Source organism: Typopeltis vanoorti, chromosome 15, assembly GCF_054136105.1.
Source record: "Typopeltis vanoorti isolate ZY-2024b chromosome 15, IOZ_Tvanoo_1.0, whole genome shotgun sequence".
NCBI lineage: Eukaryota > Metazoa > Arthropoda > Arachnida > Uropygi > Thelyphonidae > Typopeltis > Typopeltis vanoorti.
In genome coordinates, this window is record NC_143563.1 from 46,909,597 (window position 1) to 46,923,504 (window position 13,908).

Here is a 13,908-nt window from a genome sequence, read left to right on the forward strand (position 1 = left end):
GATAACAGTCCACACCAGACATTGAGCCCCGGTAAACTGACTGCCTTGTCCACATGAATGCCCAGATTTTCTTGACCCCAGTAAACACAAGTATGCCAACTCAAATTGTGCTTCATCAGACCAAACCATCTTCCTTACAAACGCCTCATCCTCATCTACCATGTGTTGAAACCACTCACAATACTGCATTCTTCGATCAGGAGCATCTTCATTCATTACATATATAATCTTGATGTAAACTTTCCATTTAACTGCTTTAAGAATGCGCCGTATGCTTGCACTGCTAACTCCTGTATCACATGCACATTGTGTGGTAGACTTTTGTGGTAAACATGTAAACTTTTCAACACCATAGCCGAGGAAGCAGCATTTGTTGCTGTGCGAGGCTTCCTGGATTTTCACTTGTGCATCACACAAGGTACCATGGATCTCAGACTTATCACAAATACGTGCAATTGTCAGGCATGTTGGAGGTTATGTTGCAAACTCACACCTCCATTGTCATTGAACTTCAACAACATTCCTCGAACGACAATCGTGCCTTGGCCATTTTGTTTGACCTACCGGTCACGTGTTGACGCTAGTATTCATGTGAGTATTGACATCTTTTGGGAGAACATCATACTACATGTTGCTATCATAATTCGATCCAACTTCAAAAAAAAGTCCATAGATGACATCTGTTAAAGTGTGTATACATTTTTTTGATGGACTCTGTATATGTTTAGTGAGTGCAAGATCAGATTTACTTTCTGAGATTGTTCACAATAGCACAAGCAATAGATACCTTTTTTATACACTAAATGCTTGAAATTCTGATAGTAACTTCCTTTCAATGCTTATTATTATTGGCATTTATTTCTTTTTAAAATAAAATCGTTAAAAAAAAAACTAGAGATTTTTTATTATTTAAAACAAAAAAAAAAAACATTTTCTAGGCCTCTGCCAAATTTACTTACTAGAAAAGTCATGATGCAGTATGACTATTTTTATTACTCAAGTAATATTGTTATTGTTGTTGCATGGGCACCTCCATGGAGTCCTAAGACTCATTGTAGGAAGCTCAAACTCTCAACACAATATCTATCCTACCTCTCCTTGAAACCATCAACAGACAACACACTCACAACCAACTGACTCAGGCTACCCATTCAATTCATTCACCACTCTCCAAGTGAAAAATCTAGTCCTCATATCCGTGCTAACCACTCTCTTATCCAACTTCCAGGGATGACCTCTTGTTCTGCCACCTTGATTTGAGTGCTGAAACTTCCCCTGCATCAATCCTACAAAATCCTTTAAGTATCTTAAATGATTATATTTCCCCCCCCCTCCCCCCCATAAACTAACTTTCAAACCCTCAATCTATCTTCATAGGGAGCATTCTATAGACCACTCACAATCTTGGTCACTTGCCTCTGGATCCTCTTGACCACTTCTTCATACCCAAGAAACCCAGGTGACCAGACCTGAGCACAGTAGTTCAGATGTGGTCATATCAAGGCTTTATAAAGAGGAATGATAACTCTCTTATCTCTGCTTGTTAGTGTAGTCTTCAATAAGCATCTTTAATAATGTAGCCTTCAATAATCCTACTATGGGCTACTTTAACAACATGTCATATAAACTTAAGCTTTCTATCTACTACCCTCAGATCCCTGGCTTCATCAATTTCTGAGTACACTTACACAGCTTGTAATCATTGTATCCCAAATTGCGTAACTTTACAATTTTTCCACATCAAATTGACATCTGTTATCAGACTGTTTAAATCATCCTGTATGCTCTCTACATCATCTTGATTAGCTATTGCTCTTCTAAACTTTGCATCATCAGCGAACAACTGAATATTTCCCTTCAAATTATTTCCTATATCAGTTATGTACAAATGAAACAACAGTGGTCCAAGCACAGAGCCATCTGGTATGCCACTAGTCACCTGCCTTCTCCTGGATTCAGCTATCCATATACTACTTTTTAGTATCTGCCCATCAGCCACCCTTTCATCCATATCATCAGTTTCATATCCATCCCCATTTGTTGCAGTTTATATAACAGAGTTCCTGTGGTATCCTGTCAAACGCGTTTGCAAAATCCAGGAATATTATGTAGCCATTCCTTTTATCCAATTCAGCTGTCACTGTATTACAAAATGTTAGTAGATTTGTTATGCATGACTTACCCTTGACAAAGCTATACTGTCCCTCATAGAGTATCGTATTCGTATCCAGTCATTCCTGGATTCTCTTTTTGACTAACTTTTTACCACCATTCCTGAAATACTGATTGGTCTATAATTTGCTACCACACACTTAGATCTTCCTTTATGCAAAGGAATTATTTTGTCCTCCTTCCACTCTCTTGGGACTTTGCCAGAGCTGAGACTTAAATTAAATAGCCTAATCAAAGGCAACGCCAGTTCCCCTGCACATTCTCTTAAAATGCAAGCTGATATCCTATCTAATCCCACAGCTGTATTTGAATTTAGATTCTGCAATATCCTAAGCACTTCTAATTCATCAACCTCTGTTCTTACATCGTCTGTGTCATAACAATATCTTTACTTAGATGATACACCCTTGCAAAATGGTCACTCAGTAGCTCAACAATTTCATCTGCTTTTGTTACCTCTCTACCATCTGCACTTATTAAAGTTATCCTACCATGGTTATTCTTCCTCCTGCTTGTTACATAATGAAAAACTGTGGGATTTCCTTTTGCCTGTTCTGCTAATCTCTTCTTGTAATCTGATTTTGTCTTCCTTACCATGTTGCTCATCCTTGTACTGTTCATGAGTTAGCTAGTCCTTATATACTTTGCACAGCATTTTCTTTCTGTGCAGCTCATGTTGCTTATATACAGTGTGATGTGCTTTCTCCAGATACCCCTTAACTATTTCCCATTCACTAAGAACATCCTTCCCTTGCAGATCTCTATGCCATGGTCCTGCTTCAGCCTCCTAAATGTATTATAATCACCTGCTTTGTAGTTCCACATGTACTCTTTCTTAACTGGAATTTCCATATTTTGACTCCTTCTTCTATGTGGTTAGAATAAATTCATTAATTTTGTCTTCTAGTTTCTTTTCTCCTGCTTTCAGTAACTGCAGGGATTTGTTGTTCCTGCTCTTGCCTTGATGGTAGCTTTACAGAATCATTCTCTTCAGCAGTAGTTGGTATGTGATATTTTGAGTTGCAGAGCTAACATTTTTATTCAACATTTCATGGAAATATTCTCTCCATCTGTATTTTACTTTTTGTTTGCATATATTTTTCTTTTCTTTTTGCATATATAGCCAAGCTTATATCCTCCTTTAATTTGCTTAATTGTATTATACATTTGTCTAAGATAGCCCTTGTTCTTCATTTGTTATATTGTGCACGTTGTTTCATTAAGGGATTGTCTTTTCTTCCTTTCTTCCCGACAGATTTTATCTGCTTCTTGTCTCAGTTCTTTATATTTTCCTTCTTTAATCCTAGTTGGTCTTGCACTAAATTCTTTATATACTTTATTTCTTTTTATTACTGCTTCAGCACATTCTTCATCAAACCAATCTCTTTTCTTTTGCTTAATTTTATATCTCAGAGTTTCTTCCACGGTATTCAGAATCAATTGTTTAATATATGTCCACCTTCTTTCTTCATCCTCTTCTATATCTATATCTTTGGTTTTTATTTTTTCTTTAATTTTTTTCTGGGAGTTTTAATGTCTTCTTTAAGCTTCTGCAAGTTAAATTTTAGTGCTTTTTTACACAAGTGGGAATAATGCCTGAGTTGTGAGAGCATTTGAGGAATACCAGTCTATTCAAGAGTCTTGATAATTGGTGTTTTGATCTACCAAAAAAAAATTTGCTTTGCATGCTATATCACTTTCATTGTAGGATCGCTAATCTGGTATGGATGCTTGAACATTGATTATTATCACTTATATTGTTTAGCAGAATAACAGATATATAAAGCTAATAATTAACTAATTAAATTTATTTAGGTAATTAGCTTACTAAGCCAGTATTGGGTACAAAGAAATATATTGAGCACATGCATGCATCTGGGCATACTAGTAGGAAGGCAAACTGACTGATAGTAAGAGATGGGCTCTTACAATCCTAACTGGTGCTCTCTATGGATGTGGTGATGGACACTTGCTGAATGGCTCAAAATGATGGTCTCCCAGATTTTTGGTAATGTGCTAAACTGTTTGTAACATATCCCCACCACACAGAGGAGTTATGTTCAGAAATGTTTTCAGCACAACACCCAAGGATTCGTTTCACCATTGAAAAGGAAAACAATAACTATCTGCCCTTCCTTGACACTCTGGTTACCTGGCTACCAGATGGATCCTTTTCAGCATACAGAAAACCTACCTGCACTAGAAGGTACATCCACTGCCTATCACACCACTTTTGTTTTGAAACCCCATACTGTTGGAAGGGGAGTGTTATCAAAACCTTAGCAAACAGCTAGAACCATCTGCTCAGAGCACATTAACCTCTCCACTGAGAATCAGTTCACATTTGGGATACATTTTTAGTTAATGACTTTACCTTTAATAAAATCAACAGAAATCTCCACCCATGCCAACCATCCCCAAAATCCAGAACGTGAAAATTCTACCATCCCCTGCATTCAGGGAACACCTTGGAAAAAATTGTTCACCTTTTCTAAAAGTATAGCATACAGACTTCCTTTAAGCCTTACCAAAATTAGTTACCTTTATATCCTTACTTTTAGACTCTCCACCTTCTGGGCCAACTCAGGTCTGTGGTATCCCTACAAACTTAAATACTTCAGAGAAACAGGAAGAACTGCCAATATTTGTCTAGAACAGTGTTTTTAATGTAGCAAAAATTGTTTTTTTGGGGGAGGAAGATCATTAGTTTTTGAGTTTTTTGGTATACAAAATAATAATATTAGGAGTCATGCCACCTAGCAGTGTAGTGCTGCCATATGCCATATGCCATAATGGACATATGCTCTTAATTTTTAAAGTACTGGATAAATAATAGAATTTCCCTTTGAGGCATGCTGTATAGGGCATGATTATTAGGCAATAAATTCATTGCTTAAAGATATCATGTACTTTTTCTTTATCACCATGTTTTATATACCTCATCCAGTAGGAATGAGAAAAGCACTGGCTTTGCACAATCCTCTTTTAAAATAGCAATTTACTTATTCTTCTTTGACCTTTTTTTTCCCGCTATGTTTCACAATTGAAGCTTGCTGAAAAAAAAAGTAAATCCTTACGAAAAAAAATATATTAGTATAGAAAATTACAGGAGACTATTAGAAAAAGGATTAGGGCAATTAGTCCTTTGGGGCACAATTACTAAAGAAAGGTCGAGAAACTCTGGTCTAGAACAACATAGAAAATATGTCCATCTACACTACAGTCATTTAGAGTGACCAACCATGCCATGAATTCAGATCACAGGATCCAACGGGGAGGGGGAAATCTCTCTTCTCTGCAGAATCGGGTGTAAATCAGCAAGACTACTATTCCTGGCATCTGTCACAGCAACACAACATTCCCCAAACTTAAATAAATTTGACTGCATCACACTGCGATATATTTGGGAGATCATCATTTTGAGACCTTCAGCAAGTGTCTGTCACTGTTTCCAGTATTGTTAGAGCTCACATTGTGGTCTGGCTAAGGCTGTACATCAGTTCACTCATGCTTTATTCTTTCTCTGAATCTTTCTTCCTGTCATTAAATTGTTTTTGCCACCCCCCCCCCCCATTCTGTTTAAGGGACTATACTACTTTAGATTAGCTCTGTTTGCACTTGCTTGAATAATAATATTTCTTTCTAATATCTTCATTTTTAAGATGATTATGCCATTGATGCCATATGTTCACTCCTCTGTTTTCCTAAGAGCTCTCTTATGTGCAGTTTATAAAATTGAGTTTGAAATAAAATTGATAAATCATTTTATTTCAAACTCAACTTTCTGAATTATATATATTTTTATTGTTTTTAATCTTAAGATTACTTTTAAAAATTATTTTCATGTTTATTTCACAAAAGTCCACAAAGATGATTATTTGAATGGTATACAATAAAAAAACTGTAAAGTAAAATTAGCAATCAAGTTTTACTTTGAAATATTTCATGGATCTTGAGAGTTTAAAACTTTTTTAAGTCTATGAATGCTTTTCTTTCTGTTTTGAGGACAAATTGCATTCTGTGTGTATATATCATCTCTTTTGCAAAAATAGCTCATTTTAGCACATAATAATTTCAGTGTATCGATACAAAATTAATAACGGAAAAAACTCACGTACAAAGATTATTTAATAGTATAATTTTCACCTGTGTGTCACAGGCATCTTCAGTACATTAAGCTCAAATTAAACAATAACTGACAATTCCAAAAGGCACCACCTAAGTAGCTGGTGATAACTAAAAAGGTCAATAACTTTCCTTAAAAAAATTCAATACAATAAAAAGTTAGGAAAGAACTTTACAAATCAGCTCATCGTTCCTAACTTTTTATTGTATTGATTTTTTTTTTTTTTTTTTTTATTTAAGGAAAGTCATTGACCTTTTTAGTTATCTTACACCAGCAACTTAGGTGGCGCTTTTTGGAATTGTCAGTTATTGTTTAATTTGAGCTTAATGTACTGAAGATGCCTGTGACACACAGGCGAAAATTATACTATTAAATAATCTTTGTACGTGAGTTTTTTCCGTTATTAATTTTGTATCTATATGTCTACTCACGGTATACCTCTTTTAAAACTTAATTTCAGTGTATATAATTTGTTTCTGATTATGAACAGAATTATATGCTTTGCAAAATTAAGCAGTATTTCTTAAGATGTCAGTCTATGAAGGAATTCCAAATTTGTAAGATTCAGATGACATAAAGTTCACTATATTATTATTATTATTATTCCTCTGGTGAGTCAAGGATCATTGAGGGAGGCTATGCATCACCCACACCAGCTGTCACACATTCTCTTAAACTCATTCACATAAGATGCACTTACTACTTCAACAGACAAACTGTTCTACTCACTCACAGTTCTGTAAGAGAAAAATCTAGAGCTCTTACCCCTTTTCTTAACTGCACACAAACTTAACTTCCACAGATGCCCCTTTTCTTCTCCTCCTTTCATATTATGAAAAATTTTATCAACTGATGTCTTATAATGCCCTCTTAAGTTTATAGATCTGTCATATCACCCCTCTGTCTGCAGTCTTCACACTCTCATTCTATCTTCATAATCCTGATATCATCTTTGTAACTCTTCTTTGTAGCCTTTCCATTACTTCTTGCCTGTCTGGAATCCAGGAGACCAAATATGTGTCCAGTAATCTAGGTGCAGTTGTATCAAGAAGGCCTTGTAAAGAGGAAAATGACTTCCAGATCCTTGCATGTCTATGTTTGTTTCAGTATCGCAGTTATCCTCTATGTTGTATTTGCAATATTTGCTGCGACCTTTGAACGTCAACTTCCTTTTTACCTATAATGCCCTCCATAGGTATATAACTCCAAAATCTCTAGGTTCGTGAGTTACTCCAAGCAAGATAATATGCTGTTGGATATCTCACATGCCAAAGTGCATTTCTTTACAATTACTAACATTGAAATGGTGGCCATTATCATTTGCCCACTTCCAACCTGTGTGAATCACCCTGTGATTGCTATGTACCACTTTCTGATACTGTCTCTCAGCTACCTACTTACCAAGCCAATAGTTTGTTCCAATCCCATATTCTCTAGTTTATGCAACAGCCTTTCATGTGGTATTCCATCAAATACCTTTGCAAAATCCAACAGTATCATAGTGCATCCATTCCCTTTATCCAGATCAGCTGTAACATTATTATGAAATTATAAAATATGAGCAGATTTCTCCAACCTGATCTCCCTTTGCAAGGAAGAGCATGGGTTCACTAAAGTATAGCTTGTATATTAAACCCATTTTTGTATGCAAGTTCTTACCAACTTCAATATCTGTCACAAGAGATATTGAACTGTCAATAGTATATCATATAATCTTTGAAAAAAACAAAACAAAAGTTTAACAAACTTCATATGATTGATTTTGGGAAAAAGGGATTTAATTTAATTTTTATTTTTGTCTAAGTGATTGAGTCAGTTGAGAGATGAATACATCAAGATTTAATATGAAATAATTTATTTGTACTTCATTGTTTTATCTAGTCTTTGTGCACTTTATATTTGAAATCAGTACATTATGTATACGTTTATTTATTTTATGATTTGTTATTGTTATTAGCCATATGGTGCAGGACTGGTTACACCATTTCCTGGAACTGCAACCCCTGGAGGTTTAATGACACCAGGTTGGGCAACACCAAGTGCTGATCTTGATTTGCGCAAAATTGGACAAGCTAGAAATACCCTTATGGATATTAAGCTTAACCAGGTATGATATTATCTTAAAATAAACAGCTTTAAGATTTTCAAAGATTTTGTTCTTTGAAGGTATATAAATATTGCATGTTAAACTTAACACTTCATTTAGAAAAATATTTAATCATGCGATTAGGATTAGGCTTGTCATGAAAGAATTAAGCACAAGTTTAATGGGATCAATATTTCATTTCTATCACAGAGACATCATCTGGGATACAATATGAAAATTGTAATGATGTGCACAAACAGCACAAAATAAAAATGGAAGATGTTTGACTAGAAGCCTAATAGACCTCAGAGGGGTTTGCCTTCTGTGGGCACTAGTAAGTATCTTCAGCTGTTGGCCTGGAGATCTAAGAATTAATGTTTCCCAAATCTTGGAAGGTTTCACAATGCCATATTTATAAAGACTTGATTTTTTTTAAATCTGTCACTAACTCTCTAAAAAAAAAAGAGTATGTTATGTTTTTATTGCTGTGGTAAAGTATAGTTTTCTCCATTTGGTTCTGTTCAAGGTGTCCAAAACATGGTTAGCTAGATCTGACTGAACATGATTGCAGCAGCACCTTGTATACACCTGATCTTTAGGCAGGTGGTTCAGGACAGACAGCTTTAAATATGGTTTCACAGTAGTACAGAGAATATATTTCTTTTGAATTCTAGCAGAACACCATATATAAAAATATAAAGGACATAGCGCTCTCTCCTGTATCCAATTTCTATGTGAGCATTTCGAAAAATATACTCCTGATACTGCAGTTTTCAGCTCTTGTAGCTAAGATTCATTGATGATGTGTTCTCCATTTAGCCACAAGGCTCATTAATCCTCTTCACAGCCATTCTCCCCCACCAAAACCAGAATCTAGTACTACAGAAAAAGAAAATAACAGTAGTCTGTCTTTTGTAACACTTCAATCACATGACTACCTATTGGAATTCTTTCTTTCTCAGTTTACAGAAAACCTAAACTGGTATATACATTCACAAACTTTCCTGTAATCCCCCCCCCCTCCTAACAATTTCATCATCATCAAATTCCTGCCATGTACCTTCAAGGGGTGTATAGGATATGATAGTACTACATGAAAAATTTACATCATTACTAACTTCCTATCTACAATTTTCTTCCAAATCAGTCTGTTACTTGTCAAGACTCCAACATTATCAGATCTTATATTTCTATCGTCTAAGGCATTTTGTGCCTTATCAATCCACCTATATCTTGGTCTTCCTCTGGGTCGTTTTCCTACCAACCTGGCAGAGAACACTTGTTTTGCTAATCTTTCCTCGTCCATTCTGTTCAAGTGACCATAATACCTGAGATTAGCTCTGCTAACGCATTCCTGGATGCTGACAATGTCAAGTTCTTTCCTAATATCCGCGTTTTAAATATGATATTGCCATTGATGCCATCTGTTCATGCCTATAATCTTTCTCAGGACTCTCATATCTGCGGTCTCAAGTCTTCGGTCAAGTGTTTTACTTCTGACCCGGCTCTCAAATCCATAAGTTAAAACTAGTTTGAACACTGTCTTGTATACAGCTAATTTAGTGTTCCGATTAATTTTTCTCTTATTCCATATGAATTTATTCAATTGACTTCCTACCATACCAGCTTTGTTGAATCTGTTGTCTATTTCCATATTTAATTTACCATCTTCACTGAAAATCGTAACTAAATAGTTGAAGTGTTTTACTTGTTCCACAGGTTCTCCGTTCACATTTTCAATGATTCTGCCTATTTTCATTGTCTTTGTCTTTTTATTGCTGACCTTCATACCATATCTATTACAACAGTTATTCAATTTAGTCAGGGAATCTTGCAGACTTGTAGCGGATTTATTTAGAACTATAACATCATCTGCATAAAGCAAACAGCTGACATTAACATCTCCAATTTTGATATCATGTTTAATACCGCTTTCCTTCATAATGTGATCCATATAGATAATGAATAACAGAGGGAGTAATGTACATCCTTGTCTCACACCAGATTTAACATTAAACCATCTTCCTGTACTTCCTTCAGTTCTAGCTTCTAGCTGCTGACTTACAACTCAAATACAGACTAAGTATTGCTTGATATAATGCCCCATTGACACCATATAACTGTAGTGTTTGAATAGCTTCTCTCTTGGCACCTTGTCATATGCCTTTTCCAGATCGATAAAACTTAAATACAGATCTTTGTTATATTCCCATACTTTCTCAACTGTTTGCCGTAAAGTGAAGATCTGATCCTGACAACCTCTATTTGGCCTGAATCCAGATTGTTCTTCACCAAGCTTTTCTTCCACAATTCTTCTCAACCAGTTTCTCAAGTATACTGGCATAAATCTGACCAGGAACACTCAGTAGGGAAATACCTCTGTAATTCTCATATTCAGTTTTATTTCCATTTTTATATATGGGTACTATGAGAGCCATACTCCAGTCATCGGGAATTTGCCCTTCTGTCCAGGTCTTCTGAACTACACAGTGCAGCCACTGTGAGACTTTTATACCACCATACTTCAGCATTTCTGGTCGAATATCATCTACTCCTGCTGCCTTTCCACATTTCAAGCCTTTGATGGCTTTTTCTACTTCAAGTATGGATATGTATTCCTGATAGTATGCCTGTCGAGTATTATTTACCACTGTACTATCATGTCACTTTTAACATCTTTAACTCCTTTTACAGCACTCTTTCCTCCATTTCTAAACTTCTTCAACAATCTCCAGAATATCTTACCACTTTCTTGATATTTATTTTCTATGTTCTTGCCAAAGTCCTCACATGACTTTTGTTTAGCTAGTTTTATACAGTGTTTAACCTTCTTACATTTGTCTCTGTATTCTCTAAGAGCCTGACTTATTTGCCAGGTACTTTTCATATGCTGTCTTCTTTTCCTTCACCGCCTTTTTAACTTCCTGTGTCCACCATGGAGTTCTGATTTTTCTATCCTTGCAGACAACCTCACCAGATGCCTCTCTGGCTGAATCAATCAGTGTTTTCTTCAAGGCTTGCCACTGAATCTCCAAGGTTTGGTTGCTGTTCTCAAACTCTTTCATTTTTTCTTCAATAATGTTTATATATTTTAGTCTGCAGTTCACATCTGAGAGCTGTTAAACTTTTATTCACTTTAAAACTTTCTTACATGTTCTTTTTTTCAATATGAAATTCATTTTTATCCTGCTCAAGAGTAAATGGTGATCACTTCCAATTTCAAATCGTCTGTATGCTGTGGTGTACTGCTCCAGGGAGAAAACATCACTATCAACAATAACATAGTCAATGAGACGTTTCTTATTCTCCATATGAATATGTGCAGACATCCAACAGGCATTTGCCATTATTATTATTAGCTTTGCTCTTTTCTCCAAATTTTCCCAAAATATTTCAGGGGTATTATAGCTCAAATTACTGTTCAAATGCCCAGGATTAAGGACGATCTCCGTGGATTCCACTGTCTTTCTTTCAAATTCATCCTTGCAACCAAAAATGTTTTCAGATCTATTCCAGGAAACTGAGTGACCTTGAAAATTATCATGAGGATTGTATCATAAATCATCCTAGTTAACAGAGCTACCAGCCTCTGTTCCAACCAAACCTCTTGAACAGCTGAACTCTCTTTTATTCATCATCATGTTTCTATCCAGTGGTTATAATTCATAGAATTAACATTTAACAACAAAATTTACAGAATACTTTTTCCTCTTATCATCCCACATTGCTTTCCACATGCCGATTACAATAATGCTATTACTATTCTTCATATCCAAGACTCCTCAAACAAAATAGCTATAACTTTAAAGAAATATAATCTCCATACTGCTTTCAAACCTTGTTTAAAGCTAGCTGTCTTTATCCACTCCTAAAGATCATTCCCTCCTTCTATCCCCTCCCCCTCAGTTCAAGCTGTATACAAGGTTCCTTGTTCTTGCAGCCTGCCCTATTATTGTCAAACCAGATGGTCTGCCAATCTTGATGAACACAAGAAATATTTCTTTGGCTATAATTAGCTGACCATACCTTGGACACTTGCACAGAATCAGTTGTAAAAAAAAAAATACTGTGCTTCACCATATTAAATTTTTTTGGAATATAACAGCAGACTTTAAAAACCAACTAAATCTAAAGAAATATAACTCACTGTACTTCATTTTTGATAATATTCCACTCACTATCCAAGATCAGTTTTTGCTTCTTGCACTGACTTTTACATTTAGTTAATCTTGGCATAAGCAAACCACATCCATAGCCTTTTCATCCTTCAAAAACTTGGTATTCTTTTTTGTTCTAACCATTACTTCTCTTATGCTCAAATCTGCTCATCTCTAGAATATTGCTCTGGGGTGGTGCACCAGAAACCTTCCTCAGAATGCTAGATACTTTCCAGAAGAGAACTGTTTATTTAATAGATTAAATACATACTTTCCCTAGTTGTCAGGAAATGCAACTAGACCCCTAGGGGTAGATGTCGTTCATTGTCCAATAAAACACTGCCATCCCACTTTTTGGAGGTGTGATGTAGGTGAAGACATCCCCAATCTTACTCCTTTCTTTCAAATTTTTAATCAGGAAACCAGTACCTCTTCAATTTGAGGATACAGCTGTAAAATGGTTTCTGCAGACCAGCTGCTAGGCGGTACAGACCAAACCTGATGGTAACTCTTCCGGGAGCTTCTCAATTAACTGGCAAATAATCCCACTGCTTACTTTGCCAGGTTGTGCCTGCAGGAAGTCTGGGTAAGCAGCTTGCAAGGGATGCTGTCCAAGGACATGCTTGGATTGAGGTCTGATTATCCTGGCTGCATGTTCCCTACTCTTTAATTTTCCCATTCTTTACTTGTGACCACAATCAACAATACAAAAAATCCCAGTCACTGTGGCAAAAAAATAAAAATAATCTCAAAAAACATTAAAATCACTTTAAAACACTGCAAAAAAAAAAAAAAAAACTCTCAGCAATCCCCACAATAAAAAAAATCTTCCATATTGACTTCACTAACTAACATTAGGAGTCTTATTCCAATATCAGTGATGTGCACCCCAGCAGTCATCAAAATCTGATATATCATTTATCACTGAACCTCAACTGACACTTTCTACAATGATGTCTTACCTCAATTTTCCTCATTACATTTACCATGATGCTTTTGCATGGAGGGTGAAACCTATGTTTGCTGGGTCTTCCCTACAAAGGTTATTGGACCTGGAATCCCCTTTATTTGATCTACTCTGGCTCAAGATCTCCTTACTTCACACTATTGCCTTCATTTGTTGCCTCTACCGTTCTCCAAACTCCAATAATTTCACTGCCCTCTTTGACTAGCTATCTCTGCAATCACATATAATTTAACTACCCCAATAGCAATTTTGACATCAAAAATTTGAATGGTTCCACTTCTCCAATTTCACAAACCAAGCTGACAAAGAAATCAAACCTTCAGCAATGATACCAGAATCCTGGACATTCTTCTTCATTCTCTATATACCTTGGACCTTTTCATAACTAGTTCTCCTTCCA

General features: G+C 35.7%; 1 protein-coding gene across 1 annotated transcript in view; it reads left to right on the plus strand.

Moving 5' to 3' along the window:
* Prp6 (pre-mRNA processing factor 6) overlaps positions 1-13,908 on the plus strand; it is a 251,296-nt gene that overhangs the window by 65,481 nt on the left and 171,907 nt on the right. The window contains exon 8 of the mRNA XM_090405026.1: positions 8,256-8,405. Coding sequence (XP_090261152.1) covers positions 8,256-8,405 — 150 coding nt within the window. The remainder of the gene's footprint in view (positions 1-8,255; positions 8,406-13,908) is intronic.